Source organism: Eptatretus burgeri, chromosome 10 (assembly GCF_056783735.1).
Source record: "Eptatretus burgeri isolate ZD-2024b chromosome 10, Ebu_testis_v1, whole genome shotgun sequence".
Lineage (NCBI taxonomy): Eukaryota > Metazoa > Chordata > Myxini > Myxiniformes > Myxinidae > Eptatretus > Eptatretus burgeri.
In genome coordinates, this window is record NC_140970.1 from 28423878 (window position 1) to 28441756 (window position 17879).

The 17879-nt window shown below is 45.4% G+C and overlaps 1 protein-coding gene across 1 annotated transcript in view; it reads right to left on the reverse strand.

The window, feature by feature from the left end:
- The window catches only part of LOC147018174 (uncharacterized), a 40272-nt gene that overhangs the window by 7671 nt on the left and 14722 nt on the right, over positions 1 to 17879 (reverse strand). The window contains exons 5-6 of the mRNA XM_085897595.1: positions 13757 to 14089; positions 12025 to 12377 (exon numbers count right to left, since the gene is read on the reverse strand). Of these exons, the coding sequence (XP_085753721.1) occupies positions 12025 to 12377; positions 13757 to 14089 (686 nt within the window). The remainder of the gene's footprint in view (positions 1 to 12024; positions 12378 to 13756; positions 14090 to 17879) is intronic.

Below are 17879 nucleotides of genomic sequence, written 5' to 3' on the forward strand. Positions count from 1 at the left end.
AGTCATGCACTCAATTGGCATTGTGGGAAAGGTGGACAAACGGGATCCACACCCATTCCCAAAATGGGGTTCTCTAAGATCAGAAATCATAGATAACCTATCAAGCCGGCTAGAACATCGAATGAATGATAAAGTAAAACCTGAGCCAGACATGCGAGCGTATATGTGGGAGGAGGAAGTCCTACAGGTAAATGAGGTGGCTAGAAAATTAGTGGAACAAAAAGTCGAGAAAATGGGAGCACGAAATAATAAAAACAGGTTCGAGTCCTGTAGAAACGAGGGAACAGGTTGGAATCCTGTACCATAAACGGGCAGGTTAAAGGCCCGCCCATAAGAGAGAAGGCTAAAGGCGATTGAGTAGAGCGGGACTTTGATCCTGCACATTAAAGAGAGGAAAGAAAGCTATCAGGCGGTATGCAAGAAAGGGGGATTTTGATCCCGTGATAAAAGGAGACAAGACTAAAGCTTTAGGCTGGTGACAAGTTAAGAACATAAGATGGGGAATAACTCTGCAAAGAACATAGAGTTACCCAAAGGAACAACACTTAAAGTTACCGGTGAAAGTGGAAAACACTGGAGAGCGTTTGCAGCGTGGCTAACGGAGTCACAAAGTGAGACAGGACGTAAGCGATTCGATTCAGAGGGAATCTTGAACCAACGGGAAAAGAACACAGAGTTAATGAGCCAGGAGAAGGGCTGTTTGTAGAGTTACCTGTTTGGATGTATTTGTGAATACAATGTGGTGGGGAAGGTTGAGTTTTGTGTTAGACGTAAGATGAGTGTTCCAACCTGGAACTTGTATGTGTGGAACAACTTGTATGTTTGTGTGGAGATAATGATTGGTCATCATCGTTAATGTGAAGACTTTGGACGAGGTGAATTGCGCACACTAAATCCGGAGGAAGGACGATGATGACCGATTCTGCACGTGTTGTTAATTCAGTGATGGGCAAATGTCATTTTGAGAGTGTGTGTGTGTGTGTGTGTGTGTGTGTGTGTGTGTGTGTGTGTGTGTGTGTGTGTGTGTGTGTGTGTGTGTGTGTGTGTGTGTGTGTGTGTGTGTGTGTGTGTGTGTGTGTGTGTGTGTGTGTGTGTGAGTGAACTCGATAGGGAATTGAATAATTAAACCACTTCAGCAGACAGTTTGGGGATTATGTGTGAGAATTTCCTACAGTACTCGTGCTGTGTGTGGGATGTCAAATGGACCAACGTTCGGGTTTTCTCATGGTCCGATAAACTCTGTATGCTGTTTTGGCTTTGAACACTGTACGTGATAAATGGATGGTCTCCACGGAGCATCATTTTGATTTCAAATTCAAATTCAGTTCTGTTTCCACTTTGTATGTTTCGTAAGGCTGATCGACGTTACGGGTTCGTTTTAACGTCAGTTTCAATTCTGGTTTCATTGTTGGGGTCATACATGTTTTATACTTGATTTTCGTAAATCTGGGGAAAAAAAAAAAAAAAAAACTTATTTTATGGGGTTTTGCGAGTCACGTGACGTGCCGTCGGATTTAACAGGCGCGCCGAAAGCACGAAATCGTCCCATCGAAGGACAGCTTATCGTGAGGGTTTACGAGATGGATTAGCACATGTTACAAAGTTTGGAGACGCCCTTCATAGGATTCTGTAAAAATTCCGATTTAAAACGAACGTATTTGAGATGTCGTCAAATATTTGTTACGCGAGTTTGATCGTAAAAACCAACGCGCTGAGAAGACGTATTGCTCATGTGAGTGCGTGATGACGTAATCACGCATGGGCCCAGCGCGCTTTGTCAAACTTGAAAGTGCAATTAACACCCTGCTGTGAATGTGCCTGCTTGTCGGAGAATGTACGAGAATTTCTCGAGGCGGCTGATTTTGAATATGGTGGACAAACTAGATTTTAAAGAGATAGCTTTGTGGTAAAATTAATTAATAAGGACATTAACGTTGACGTTTCAAAGCATCGCTCGATTTTTTGTTTCGGGGCGAGTGCACGCGCTATCGAAACATGGAAGCGACAATGCTTTGAAACAAGGCTGTAATATATATGTTTGTTCCGGTTGTTGTTGTTGTTGTTGATTGGGCTTCGTGACCAGAGAAAAAAAAAAAAAAAAAAAAGACGCGGAAGAGGCGCAGGACCGAGGGATTTAGGATGGATGGAAAGGGGGATTTTAAATGCTTTGAACAAGGAAGGGATTTTATTTAATGTGGGTTTATCTTTTAGCCGCGTCTCGCGTCGCGAATGCCGGCTCTAAGAGAGCTCCGCGTTGTTCTTCTTCTTCTGGTGAAGACAAAACCTTTAGGACGTGGCTCTTGGACACATTTGTCTTTGTTTACATGTCAGACATCCAAGAACAAGGACAAGGACGTTTGGTAGGCTACGCAAGAAGCGGACAGAAAAGCATGTCTGTTGTCTTTATATGAGCCTCTATCTGTCAGGATAAATTCATTGGATTTGGGAAGCATAAGCGGAATTAAAGGGATGTAGAGGAATGGTTGCTTAGCAACGACATCGATCTGGAAGGAATGGAATTGGCTTTTTGCACTGCACTCACTGTCTACTACGATGAAACAGGGCAGGATTATGAATACGTGGCCAAAGCACATAGAGATTACACCGTCAAACGCTCTCTGATGACAACCAACCGATGGATCGGGAAGGAAGGAGCGGCAGTGGAGGTGAAACAAGTTGCCAGAGAGCGCGAACTAATGAAGCACAGAGAAGGACTAACACCGCACATCTCAATGGCAGTTAGTAACAGACAGAGTGCAGGGGAGTTAGGAAGAATGGTGAACAGATTGAGATGCGCCCCAGAACCACAAGATGGAGCAACGAACACCAGAACACTTTACAGGCCGTCAGACAAGGAGATGGATGGAAGGTATGCTTGCCTGATCAAAATCTACAGTAGTGTACAGTAAGGTCTCTGGCCTTCACGTCCACTCACCATGCACCCAGAGCAACTTCCAGTCCTGCAAGCTCTAGTCATGGTGGGAGCCTCGTACGGAGGTATCATTTAAAAATAATCTTTTGCACAAATACTTGTCATTATGTTGCAGTTGACTGCAGTGTTCAGTGCAGTGGCATGCTGTAAACCTTGTAGTAACGGAGACAGTGACAGAACCTTTGACGACACAACATGCAACTCCTGGTACTGACACTACTCCTTTGTGGGGGGGAGGGACCTATCACTAGGCAACACACTAACACACTCAAGCCAAAGAAACCGTATACACCTCCGTGGCAAAGGGGGACGTCAGAAAATGCAGAAAAGACAGAAGTGGCTTGGCAGAACAAAACGCAAGACAAAACCCAGCGGGGGCACTTTGCACAAATAGGATTCATATGGGGTCAACACGCATCTCTAATTACCCAAGTTCCATGGGCCCCTAAAGAACCCTTTGGACTACAGCTGTGAAATCTTGTGAAAATACAGTAACCTCCCGGAGAAGAACACATTTCACTTATAGATGTTTTCACCTATAAGGCTTGAAGCTCTCACTAGCGATCGAGTGGAACGCAAGGAGGGTTACGCAGGGTGGAGATCTATATTTCATGACTGGGGAGACTGGTTACTGCGCCTGGTAGGGGCAGCAATCCTAATCATCATGGGAATCATTTTTGGAGTATTTCTGATCAAATGTCTCATTTCCATTTGTCTAAAGAAATGCTGTGAAGCCTCACCCCTCACCCAGGCCATCATAATAATTAACAGCGAACTCATGGAGGAAGACCCCGAGGACCTCTGTATGGGGCCACAACCAGACCCGACCCCCACCAGCTGAGGAGCCAACAAGGTGTTCTGGCGGAGGGGCGCCCTGGGGAAGACTCTTCCAGGTATTACTGATTACTCAACGAACTTTCAAGTGAAAAGGTAAGCCAAACATGGACTCACGCATCTCACTACACACGAAGATACAGGAAGTTGTAACAAGAAAGAAAGGAAATCTACAAGTAAAATGCTGATGGAGGTTTATGATAGATGTGGCAGTGTTTTGACTAGCATATGCATAATCGTGGAAAATGGACAATACCAGATAGTGAAGGCATGTATGGAAAATACTTGTATGACCCTTATATGTAAATATGCATCTCATGAGACTTTTTGTCTTCAAGCGCAAGTTGAGAAAGGAGCTTACACCATGCCTTGAGCGCTCACAGTGCTGCTCACCCATTAATACATTTGCATATTGTAAATATTATTGTTGTAATTAGTGTCAAGTATAATTGCCTAAATAATAATGTTGCTGTTAATATTGTATAGACTTGTAGTGCCTTTAATATTGTGTGGACTTATATTACTGATGGTTTTCAAGGTAATTGCCCAAAAGGCCATTGGAAAGTGTTTTTCAGGATGGACAACAAAGCCCAGTACCCAGCTAGTACAGACGGAGATGGCCCCGGTGAACACCGCTGGACTGCTGCCATCCTCAAACCTCCCTGCACTTACACCTACCCCCCCTTACCCAATACTATGTACCCCACCCATGTCACCCCAACCCACGAACAATGAAACATATTGTAACCTTGCAGTAGTCGCCGATCCATTACTTTGGCTTCCTCCGAGTGATGAACAATTGCTTCAACTCACATTGGACGAATGTCTTTCGTTGCTTGCACCAATTGAAGGGCTAGGTAGAAATACCATTTGATTTGCCTTGTTGGTAATTGCTGGCAGGTTGTGCCTTCATTATACTCTGGCTTGTAGTTTATCAAATATTCTTTTGCTTTGTTCATAAAGAACATTACATTTATATACTTTAACACTGCCTTACTTGTTGTTCATGAAGTCCATTAAGCGGCAATATATATATATATATATATATAATCAAATATTTAATGGAACGTATATTCCTGTATAACTTCATTCTTGTTTAGCCATGAGCAATTCTTGTACGAACAGCTTTTGGGAGTGCTTGGCTTCCTTATATTCTATGTTTAAATGTTGCGATATTTCCCGATTTCCCTTGTTGAAGACTTGGGGTGTTAGTGGACCGGTTGGAAAGTGGGTAGGAACCCCCTTTTGGGCTAGGGGGCGCAGCTGGAACTCCCGATCGTTTTGGACCATCTGGAGCTAAACCTAAGGATGGCCACCCACTGGAGGTTGCTGTCTGCTGACCTGCCGGCCTGCGGATGCTCCTTTTCTTCATTTGTAGTTTCTTTTGCAAATGTTTCAAAGAAACAAGAGGAGGGAAATGTCGGGGATTGTATGGACTTTCTAACAGCAACCAAACATGTCTACTAGTGTTTGGTTAAAACTCTTGAGTTTCAATTGGAAAGAGGGAAAGGATAAATCTTCCCATTAGTTTATCTGTGCACTGTCAAGAAACTTGTTTTGACATTGTTACAACACAGCTGGCCTTGTCGACCGTTTGAATGACCTTGCTAATTGGGCAGCTGAGCTACCTGGAATCTGTTGGACTACTGCCCAGAACTGTTAAGGCCTAAACAACATGTAGGAGGCTACCTTTTAAAATTCCTTAAGGAATCAAGGGTGTTGTTTCTGCACTTTCTGTGCTCTCTTATCAGCAGTACTGACAGGAGAATGCAATAAATTAATGGATGGTAATAAATCCTCTTTGACACACAGTCATTCAAAGGTCGCAGTAAACTGAATATAAGGCAGTGCCGAAAGACAGCTCACCAGAGGATTAGGCTGGGTGGACTATTGTGTTCAAAGCCTGTTGTCTCCATATGCATATGTCTGATGTGAAATAAAACCTTCTCTCCCAAGATCGGTGATGAACAAAGCTTGACCTTAATCGCTGTGGACCTCACCTGGATCTCAACATATATATATATGTATGTATATATATATATGTATATATATACACACATATACGAGCCTGGTGTTGGCGCAGTGGTTAGGGCAGCAGCTTGGGATCCAAAAGGTCCTGAGTTCAAGCCCCGTTGGACCACTGAATTAATACACCAGGGGGTTGACTCAGCCTGTCATCCTTCCGAGGTCGGCGAAATGAGTACCAGTGTACTGGGCCGGTGTATACCCCGGTTAAAATCGGTGTACCATATCCCTGTGTCGTAAGAGGCGACCAGGGTTGCGTCAGGAAGGGCATCCGGCGTAAAAACCTGTGCCAAATCATTATGCGGACAACAAAACGAATTTCCATACCGGATCGGTCGAGGCCCGGGTTACCAACGACCGCCACCGGTGGAAATTGTGCTACCTGCTGGGCGAAGGAGGAGAAGGAGACGGGGAAGGCGAGTTCGGAGGCAGTGGGAGAGGGGGAAGGGTGGAAGTGTGGAGGTGAGAGTTGGAACTCTGAATGTTGGGACGATGACTGGCAAAGGGCGAGAGTTGGCTGATATGATGGAGAGAAGAAAGGTGGACATACTGTGTGTACAAGAGACCAAGTGGATGGGGAGTAAGGCTCGGAACATTGGAGGTGGTTTCAAACTGTTCTGCCATGGTGTGGATGGGAGGAGAAATGGTGTCGGGGTAATCCTGAAGGAAGATTATGTCAAGAGGGTATTGGACGTGAGGAGAGTGTCTGACCGAGTGATGAGTGTGAAGTTGGAAATTGAAGGAGTGATGATGTTTGTCATCAGTGCATGTGCACCGCATATGGGGTGTGAGATGGAATATAAAGAAGATTTCTGGAGTGAGTTGGATGAAGTGCTGGAGAGTGTATCCAAGGATGAAAGAGTGGTAATTGGAGCAGATTTCAATGGGCATGTTGGGGAAGGGAATAAAGAGGATGAGGAGGTGATGGGTCGGTACGGTCTCAACAAGAGAAATGTGGAAGGGCAAATGGTGGTCGAGTTTGTAAAAAGAATGGAAATGGCAGTGGTAAATACGTATTTCAAGAAGAAGGAGGAACACAGGGTGACATACAAGAGTGGAGGAAAGTGCACACAGGTGGATTACATCTGAAGCAGGAGATGCAACCTGAAAGAGATTCGTGACTGTAAGGTGGTGGCAGGGGAGAGTGTAGCTCGACAGCATCGATTGGTGGTCTATAGGATGATTTTGGAGGTGAGGATGAGGAAGAGAGTGAGGGCTGAACCAAGGACCAGATGGTAGAAGCTGAAGGAGGAAGACTGTTGCGTGGAATTTAGGGATGAGGCAAGACAGGTGTTGGATGGTGGTAAAGATGGGTGGGATGATTGGGCAACTACAGCAGAAGTGGTGAGCGAGATAGCTTGGAAGGTATTTGGTGTGACATCTGGACAGAGGAAGGAAGATTAGCAGAGTTGGTGGTGAAACGAGGAAGTACAGGAAAGTACAAGGAAGAAGGGGTTGACAAAAAAGAAGTGGGATAGTCAGAGAGATGAAGAAAGTCGGCAGGAGTACAAGGAGTGGTGGCGAAAGGCAAAGAGAGGTGGCAAAAGGCATATAACGAGCTGCATGAGAAGTTGGATACAAAAGAAGGGGAAAAGGATTTATACCGATTGGCAAGACAGAGGGACCGAGCTGGGAAGGATGTGCTGCAGGTTCGGGTGATAAAGGATGCAAATGGGAATGTGCTGACGAGCAAGGAAAGTGTGTTGAAAAGGTGGATGGAGTACTTTGAGGAGCTGATGAATGAAGAAAATGAGAGAGAGAGAAGGTTGGAAGAGGTGGAGATAGTGAATCTGGAAGTGGGGTGAATCAGTAAGGATGAAGTGAGGACTGCTCTGAAGAAGATGAAAAGTGGAAAGGCGGTTGGCCCAGATGATGTACCCGTGGAGGCATGGAAGTGCTTAGGAGAGATGGCAGTGGGGTTGTTAACCAGATTGTTTAATAAAGTCTTGGAAAGTGAGAGGATGCCGGAGGAGTGGAGATTAAGTGTGCTGGTTCCGATTTTCAAGAACAAGGGTGATATGCAGAGCTGTGGAAATTACAGAGGGATAAAGTTGTGAAGCCACACCATGAAGTTGTGGGAAAGAGTCGTGGAAGCTCGGTTGAGAGGAGAGGTGACGATCTGTGAGCAGCAATATGGATTTATGCCAGGAAAGAGCACCACTGATGCGATGTTTGCTTTGAGAATGTTGCTGGAGAAATATAGGGAAGGCCAGAAGGAGTTACATTGTGTGTTTGTGGATTTAGAGAAAGCTTATGATAGGGTGCCAAGAGAGGAGTTGTGGCATTGTATGAGGAAGTCGGGAGTGGTGGAGAAGTGTGTGAGGATCGTGCAGGATATGTATGAGGACAGTGTGACGGCGGTGAGGTGTGCGGTAGGAATGACGGACCGGTTTAAGGTTAAAGTGGGATTTCACCAAGGATCGACTCTGAGCCCTTTCCTGTTTGCAATGGTGATGGAGAGGTTGACGGACGAGATCAGACTGGAGTCCCCATGGACTATGATGTTCGCGGATGACATCATGATTTGTTGGGAGAGTAGGGAGCAGGCTGAGGCGAGCCTCGAGAGGTGGAGGTACGCACTGGAGAAAAGGGGGAATGATAGTCAGTAGGAGTAAGACTGAGTACATGTGCGTAAATGAGAGGGAGGGTGGTGGTATGGTGCGGTTGCAAGGAGTTGAGGTGGGGAAGGTGGATGGGTTTAAATACTTGGGATCAACTGTCCAAAATAACAGAGTGTGGTAGAGAAGTGAAAAAGAGTGCAGGCAGGATGGAGTGGTTGGAGAAGAGTTGCTGGAGTGATTTGTGACAAGGGTAGCTGCAAGAGTGAAGGGGAAAGTATATAAGACGGTAGTGAGACCAGCTATGTTGTATGGTTTGGAGGCGTTGGCGCTAACAAAAAGACAGGAAGCGGAGCTGGAGGTGGCAGAGTTGAAGATGCTGCGATTCTCGTTGGGAGTGACGAGGATGGACAGGATAAGGAATGAGTATATTAGAGGGACAGCGCAGGTAGGACGGTTTGGAGACAAAGTGAGAGAGGCGAGATTGAGATGGTTTGGACATGTGCACAGGAGGGAAGCGGAGTATATCGGCAGAAGGATGCTGAGGATGGAGCCGCCAGGCAGGAGGAGAAGAGGAAGGCCAAAGAAGAGGTTCATGGATGCAGTGAGGGCTGACATGCGGGTGGTTGGAGCATCAATGGAAGATGTGGAGGATAGAGCAAAATGGAGACGGTTGATCCGCTGTGGCGACCCCTAACGGGAGCAGCCGAAAGAAGAAGAAGATAATTTTAAAATAATAATTGAAAAAGGAAAATCAAACAAGTTGCAGAACATTCAAAGTGCACCGCCCCCATGCCAAATAAATAACTAGAAGGGCACTCGGTAGAACGCATACCTCCGCCACGTAATACCTCATCCATGAGACTATAATCGGGCCCAATACATTTTTGAAATATCATGCTATATAGCGTTTTTGGCCCTGTCAATGGTGAAGAATCGCTGACAAAAATTAAACAAATACCGTATCCAGATCTGGATTCAGATCTTCACCAAAATCGAATCGACTCGTGGTCACACACCCAACCTGTCAACCAAGTTTCATCCGAATCTGTCCACAACTTTGAGATATCGTGCAATATATTCGTTCAGCCTTATTTCTCAATGGTGAAGAACCACTTAAAAATTCTAGCAGTTGGATCCAGATCCAGATCTTCAAATTCGAATCAGTTCATCCTTGTCACACACCCAACCTGTCCACAAAATTTCATCCGGATCCTTGCACAACTTTTTCATATATCCTGCACACAAACAAACAAACAGACAAATGAAATTGCTCGTTGAGCAAGGAATTGCCATAATAACTGTCATATCTCCATGATCTCTGAAAAAAACAAAAACCTGGAAATCAAATGGTTCTTATATGTCGATAGTGCTACTGTTTAATGAGTTATAGCACTTTGTTTGGTCATGATCATAACTTGGAAGTCAATCGGACTTTAAGTGGCGTTTTTATAGCAATTTGAAAGTTTTGACCCGACCCCCCTGACATTCGACCCCAAATTGCGAAGAAGGGTGTGAGTGTGACACCCCAATAAGATATATGGTTGGATGCAGAATTGGAAGATGCACATTTTGGATTTGGTTTGAAGTCGATACGACCATTTTAGCGGACGTTATTGCGAAAATAAGAATTTCGGTTTTTCAGTAACCTTGGCCGAGACCTTTGACCGAGATTCACCAAAAACGACAAGTGTCTAAGTTGGACCATGGCCAACGAATGTACCCAGTTTGGTCATGATCGCTGAAACGGTGTGGCTGCTACAGGGTAAACAAATACACAAACAAACAGACAGACACACAGAATGACACACACAACCGACCAACATAATTGCTGAAATCCGAAGGATTCTGGAAATTAATAAACAGACAGAAAGGGGTGAAAACACAACCTCCTTCACCTTCAGTGGTGGAGGTAATGAACAATGAGAGAATGGCATGTATATAACTTGCTATTGATTTTACAGCTGGACAAGGTATGGGACAATTGATTGTTTAAATCTTTTGGTTTGGGTTTTTGGAATAAGTGTATGATGCGAGTTTCTGAGATCAAGAAGGGTGATGTGTTGGCGATTGGATGGGAGTATGTTTTGATGATAACGAGACACGATAAGGGATTTTCCACAGCGAGTTAGAATTGTGATTATTCTTTACACTCGTGAGAGGAGATTATAGGCACAGAGATCAGCATAATGGGATGTCTCAGGAAATGTGATAAAATGGAGGGCTCTTCGCTGTACCTGCTCAATGCTTTGTGACTGCTTCGTGCTCAGGCTAGAGCTCCATACAGGAGCAGTGAACTCCAACAGAGGTCGAATGTACATGGTGTATATCAGAATCAAGTCTGTGATGGGGACACCATTTCTCTTCATCGAGCATAGCATGTAGAGATGACGCGAAGCATGCGATATCATTCATTGAACTTGTGAGTCCCATTTTATGTCCGATTGAAGAGTAACTCCAAGGAGACAAAGTGAAGATACGATTTGAAGTGTTGTGTCATTAATACAAATAATGGGAGGAGGAGGGTCAGTAGGCAGAAAGCTAACTTGCAGAACTTTACATTTCTGAGGCTTTGACTAGATAAAATTGTTGTGACCCGAAGCAGGTAGGACGTCCAAGTTTGTCTGCAGAGCACCTTCTTGTGATTTGAGGGCAATCTCTATGAGCGTAAGGTCATCCACGTATTTCCACCTGTTATCACAATAAAGCACAGCGTCATTGACCATGATCAAAAACATAATGGGCCCAAGCGTAATCCCCTGAGACACCACACACCAGGATCTGGGATGATGATGTGGCACCATTGTAGCACAGAGTCTGCGAGTGATCAGAAAGAAAGCTGCATTTGCTAGGGATGATCATCAGGTTGATGTCAAGTTGAATCGGCTTACACACTACTGTCGTATGGTCAATCAAATCAAAAGCCTTTTTGAAGTCGATGGTACAGACGTTGGCATAGTGACCCGACTTCTCAAGACCTCAGTAAATAACATCTAGAAGATTGACTAAGTAGTGGTTGACAGAGCTGCCTTTCATATTACTCAACTGACGTGGGTCTATCAGAAGCTCGATATCGGCCATTACCCATTCCACAAAAAAGCCTTCAAACAAGCGAGCTATGAAAAGGCATAATAAAGATTGGGCGAAATTCGCTGAAATCAGTAACAGGCACAGATTTCGGTACTGGGCACACTGATGCACTTTTCCAGCAATTTGGAGAAATGACCGAAATGAAGACAATTATTAAAAAGTCGGGCCAGGGGTTTGAAATCTCGGAGGCAAATTATTTCAGGAGCAATACGGGAATGTCACTTGGATGACCGGCCTTGGATGCATTCAACCTGTGAAGGCGATTGTAGACCTCTTGACGCTCAATAGTAGGGGGAGGACCAGAAGGCAAGTATGCAGGAAGGGAGGACAGGTCGGAGACGGTTATTCAGTGCAGATTTGAGCAGATATTAAAGTACATATATTTGAAGTCAGTGCAGATATTATAGTACATATGTGTGAACTCACACACTTGACTGCTTACAGTAGCCACTCCTTTCCCTTCCGGAACAGGCGAGGCTAATTACCTGAATAAACGTGCGGGCAACTGCTGACTGGGTAAACACTTCCTGATTGACTTTGACTAGTGTGGGAAAATATGCAGTAAGTATTTTCAGTGTCTCTCACCTGTATCTCACAATCAGGTCCTTCCCACGCCTCAGGACATAAACACCTGTACTCCTTGAAGACCCGGTATTGGTATACTTGAGAAGAGGTTGAGAGAGAGGGAGCCAAGTGAGGATTGTAGGAAATGGAAGAAGATAAGGTTCGTCTGGCAGTGGTATAAGTTGCTGGAAGGAGAGGTGGTTTTGAGGGTTTTAGCAATGCTGCACTACAGGAAGCTGGAAGAACAGTCGGAATCGGATGTGGCAACGAAGAAAACATGAAATCAGACAGTGGTGTACAGGATCCTCCATTAAGGCAGCGGTTGGGAAGGCATGGTGAGGGGAGCAATGGTGGCACTTCTGAGTGATAGTTGTCTGGGGATGGGAAATATTTGGAGAAGCGGTTACGGGTTAAAATATCAATAACGTAATAACAATAACATAACAAATAAGCAAAAAAAAAAAAACAACAAAAACATCATCATACGTTTTTCATTTTGAAAACTTGATTTTTAAAAGAAAATCTCAATTTGATAACAAACATTAATGTTGAATGTAGAACACGTCTTTCTGGTGAAAGCCAACGGTGATTTTGCTGAGACTAAGGGTTCACACCCTTAAAACATCAGCTTCTCCTCATTTCCCAACATCCTGGTGATTTGAACAAATGTTGAATGTACTTTTGCGGCTGCCATAACTCCTATTGGATATGTGATACGAGTTTAGAAAAGGTGTGCGACATTGTGCCTGAACCTTCACTCGCGATCAGTGTTAACAATGATACTTTGAAGTGCCAAGTGAAGCACCTTTATCCTGATGTAAAAGTCTGAGGGGGTAACAGCCCGGTTTCTACTTGCACAGTGGGCCGTGATATAAGGCCCAACAATCTAGAACAAGGACCAAAAGGAAACAAGAAATGATGTTCATCATAATTACTCCACTAAATCAATATGATACACAATCAAAATCGGACGTTGGAATGGATTCAGCCTCTTGAACTTCGAGGTCTCACCATCACCCATGACATCTCTGAGCCTTGAACATACAGTAAAGCTGGCCTCCAAAGCCAGCCACAGACCCGGCATCTTCTGGCATTCCAAGTCATTTCCTCAAAATCAGAACTCGCAGCTTTCAAGGCCTTTATCCATAGCCAGATTGAGTACTCTCCCCTGCAGGCTGGTGGTGCAGCATCATATCTGTCACCTTAATTCTGTGTAATTGAGGACTCAACATTATTGGAATCTCCCACTATGAGGCCGAAGCACAAGGTGTGTGTTGCCTTCACATTGCAGGTAGGTCAGTGGTCTCCCCATTTTTTAGACCACCTCTCCTCTGGTCTTTCTCACTCAGACATCCGACCCTCCCCAGTTCCTCCAAGAAGTACTTTCTTCCAGAGACTGATGAAACCCATTCTTCTTTCCACGACTTCAAGCATGTGGTGTACCACCACATCATGTCTTTCCCCATTCCTACTCCTATTAATCCTACCTAACCCAACCCTTTTATTTGCAGATTATTGTGTTTCCTCCCCACCTCTCTCTCCTGCTCTTTCTCTCTCTCTGTTCTTGTTTGTTCATCCCCATGCTTGTTGTGTCCAACTGTAACCCCACTATCCTGTGAATATATTTCCAAGTCTTCATTGATTGCAAGGTGCTTTTCTAGGCTTCTACGACTACAATATGCATCCTATCATTCACTGGATCAAATATAGTGATTCTTGTATTGTTAATAACGAACATTAACATTAAACTTACCTTTACATTTGGTGCTGGGAGAGCAAAGAGAAGAGGAAGGCAGAATTGAAGACAAAGGTGCCGATGGAGAAAGGTGAAGGGATGCAGTGTGTAGTAACAAGTGATGGGGAGTTGAAGTGGGGCAGTAGTGAGAGGGAGAGGGGAGGGAGAAGCTGGGTATGAAAAATTCTGAGTTGGTGGATGAAAGATCAGAGCTAAGCGAAGTAAGAGTTTGGTTGGAAGTGTAGAGGGAGAAGGTGAAAGAAGGCGATGAAGCAAGAGGAATGAATGAAGGGAACAGCAAGTTCAAGGTGGATGAAAAGTTGATGACATCACAAAAGGCTCCAGAAAAACCTGAAAGAAAAATGAACAACAAATAACATCGGAATCACAAGATCCAAATGGATGGCCACACCCAAATTACGGAAACCATTCCCAAAAAATCCAGCCGTGGATGGAGTTTAACTGAATACTACTGAAAAAGGACTCTTCCCCAAATTTTGTTCATTCAAAACAAACTCCGAATTTACAATTTACCACACATTTTATTTAAATTACTTTTAACATACTTTACTCAGCGAATACATAGAAGCATTGGTTCACCAAAATGCATCAGCATAATCGCAGAATTCTGAAACCAGGGCAAACAGTCAGTGGGAGCATGTCAAAGTGTTATGTCGGACAATTCATGATCGACTTAACAGAAGTGAGCAATAGCAGCATTAGACATTAGAGGTTCTGTGTTGTGCAATGATGAGCAGAAAAAACAAACACTTATTTTCAGTGTCTGCAGAAGGCATACCGGTTTGGATTCACAGCATCATGACTCACCACATACCGGTTTGGATTCACAGCAACATGACTCACCACATACCGGTTTGGATTCACAGCATCATGACTCACCACATACCGGTTTGGATTCACAGCATCATGACTCACCACACACCGGTTTGGATTCACAGCATCATGACTCACCACATACCGGTTTGGATTCACAGCATCATGACTCACCACATACCGGTTTGGATTCACAGCATCATGACTCACCACATACCGGTTTGGATTCACAGCATCATGACTCACCACATACCGGTTTGGATTCACAGCATCATGACTCACCACATACTGGTTTGGATTCACAGCATCATGACTCACCACATACCGGTTTGGATTCACAGCATCATGACTCACCACATACCGGTTTGGATTCACAGCATCATGACTCACCACATACCGGTTTGGATTCACGGCACCACGCCTCACCATATACCGCTTTGGATTCACGGCACCTTGCCTCACCACATACCGCTTTGGATTCACAGCATCATGACTCACCACATACCGGTTTGGATTCACAGCATCATGCCTCACCACATACCGGTTTGGATTCACAGTATCAGGCCTCACCTCATACCGGTTTGGATTCACAGCATCATGACTCACCACATACCGGTTTTGATTCACAGCATCATGACTCACCACATACCGGTTTGGATTCACAGCATCATGACTCACCACATACCGGTTTGGATTCACGGCACCACGCCTCACCATATACCACTTTGGATTCACAGCACCATGCCTCACCACATACCGCTTTGGATTCACAGCACCTTGCCTCACCACATACCGCTTTGGATTCACAGCATCATGCCTCACCACATACCGGTTTGGAATCACAGCATCATGCCTCACCACATACCGATTTGAATTCACGGTATCAGGCCTCACCACATACCGGTTTGGATTCACGACACCATGCCTCACCACATAGCGGTTTGGATTCACGGCATCATGCCTCACCACATACTGGTTTGGATTCACGGCACCATGCCTCACCACATACCGATTTGGAATCACGGCACCATGCCTCACCACATAGCGGTTTGGATTAACGGCATCATGCCTCACCACATACTGGTTTGGATTCACGGCACCATGCCTCACCACATAGCGGTTTGGATTCACGGCATCATGCCTCACCACATACCGGTTTGGATTCACGGCATCATCCCTCACTACATAGCGGTTTGGATTCACGGCATCATGACTCACCTCATACCGGTTTGGATTCACAGCATCATGACTCACCACATACCGGTTTTGATTCACAGCATCATGACTCACCACATACCGGTTTGGATTCACAGCATCATGACTCACCACATACCGGTTTGGATTCACGGCACCACGCCTCACCATATACCACTTTGGATTCACAGCACCATGCCTCACCACATACCGCTTTGGATTCACAGCACCTTGCCTCACCACATACCGCTTTGGATTCACAGCACCATACCTCACCACATACCGGTTTGGAATCACAGCATCATGCCTCACCACATACCGATTTGAATTCACGGTATCAGGCCTCACCACATACCGGTTTGGATTCACGACACCATGCCTCACCACATAGCGGTTTGGATTCACGGCATCATGCCTCACCACATACTGGTTTGGATTCACGGCACCATGCCTCACCACATACCGATTTGGAATCACGGCACCATGCCTCACCACATAGCGGTTTGGATTAACGGCATCATGCCTCACCACATACTGGTTTGGATTCACGGCACCATGCCTCACCACATAGCGGTTTGGATTCACGGCATCATGCCTCACCACATACCGGTTTGGATTCACGGCATCATCCCTCACTACATAGCGGTTTGGATTCACGGCATCATGCCTCACTACATAGCGGTTTGGATTCACGGCATCATGCCTCACTACATAGCGGTTTGGATTCACGGCATCATGCCTCACCACATACCGGTTTGGATTCACGGCATCATCCCTCACGACATAGCGGTTTGGATTCACGGCATCATGCCTCACCACATAGCGGTTTGGATTCACGGCATCATGCCGCACTACATACCGGTTTGGATTCACGGCATCATGCCTCACTACATACCGGTTTGGATTCACGGCATCATGCCTCACTACATACCGGTTTGGATTCACGGCATCATGCCTCACTACATACCGGTTTGGATTCACGGCATCATCCCTCACGACATAGCGGTTTGGATTCACGGCATCATGCCTCACCACATAGCGGTTTGGATTCACGGCATCATGCCGCACTACATACCGGTTTGGATTCACGGCATCATGCCTCACTACATAGCGGTTTGGATTCACGGCATCATGCCGCACTACATACCGGTTTGGATTCACGGCATCATGCCTCACTACATACCGGTTTGGATTCACGGCATCATGCCTCACTACATACCGGTTTGGATTCACGGCATCATGCCTCACTACATACCGGTTTGGATTCACGGCATCATGCCTCACTACATACCGGTTTGGATTCACGGCATCATGCCTCACTACATACCGGTTTGGATTCACGGCATCATGCCTCACTACATACCGGTTTGGATTCACGGCATCATGCCTCACTACATACCGGTTTGGATTCACGGCATCATGCCTCACTACATAGCGGTTTGGATTCACGGCATCATGCCTCACTACATACCGGTTTGGATTCACGGCATCATGCCTCATCACATACCGGTTTGGATTCACGGCACCATGCCTCACTACATACCGGTTTGGATTCACGGCATCATGCCTCACCACACAGCGGTTTGGATTCACGGTATCATGCCTCATCACATACTGGTTTGGTTTAATGGCATCATGCTTCACCGCAGACCAGTTTGGATTCACGGACTCATGCCTCACCACAGGGAACAATCCCAGTACAAATGGAAAGGGAATGAACAATGGGTGATCCCAACAAAATTAAGGACGTGACAAGTCTAGTCTTGCAGAACAGCAGAAACCCAACAAAGGATGCTTTGGAAAGCCGAGTCAGTCCCTTTCAGCCCCATGAATGACGAACCTACGAGAAGGTCTTTGTTGCAAAGAAGGAAATTGTCTTGATATAAGCGGAATGGCAAATGGATCATTTGTTGATGTTGGCTTCACCAACATCTCTCTCTTTGATCCGATTCTTTTGTCTCTCCATATAATTGTAGCAGCCCACAATGATCTCTCCTTTCTTCCTCTCTCTGTCAACGTCCTCCGTCTCTCTCGGTCTTGGCCACGCATTTTGTAGCTGCATGCTTGGTCTCTCACTGGCAAATCACATGGCTACTGACGGCCTCCATGACCT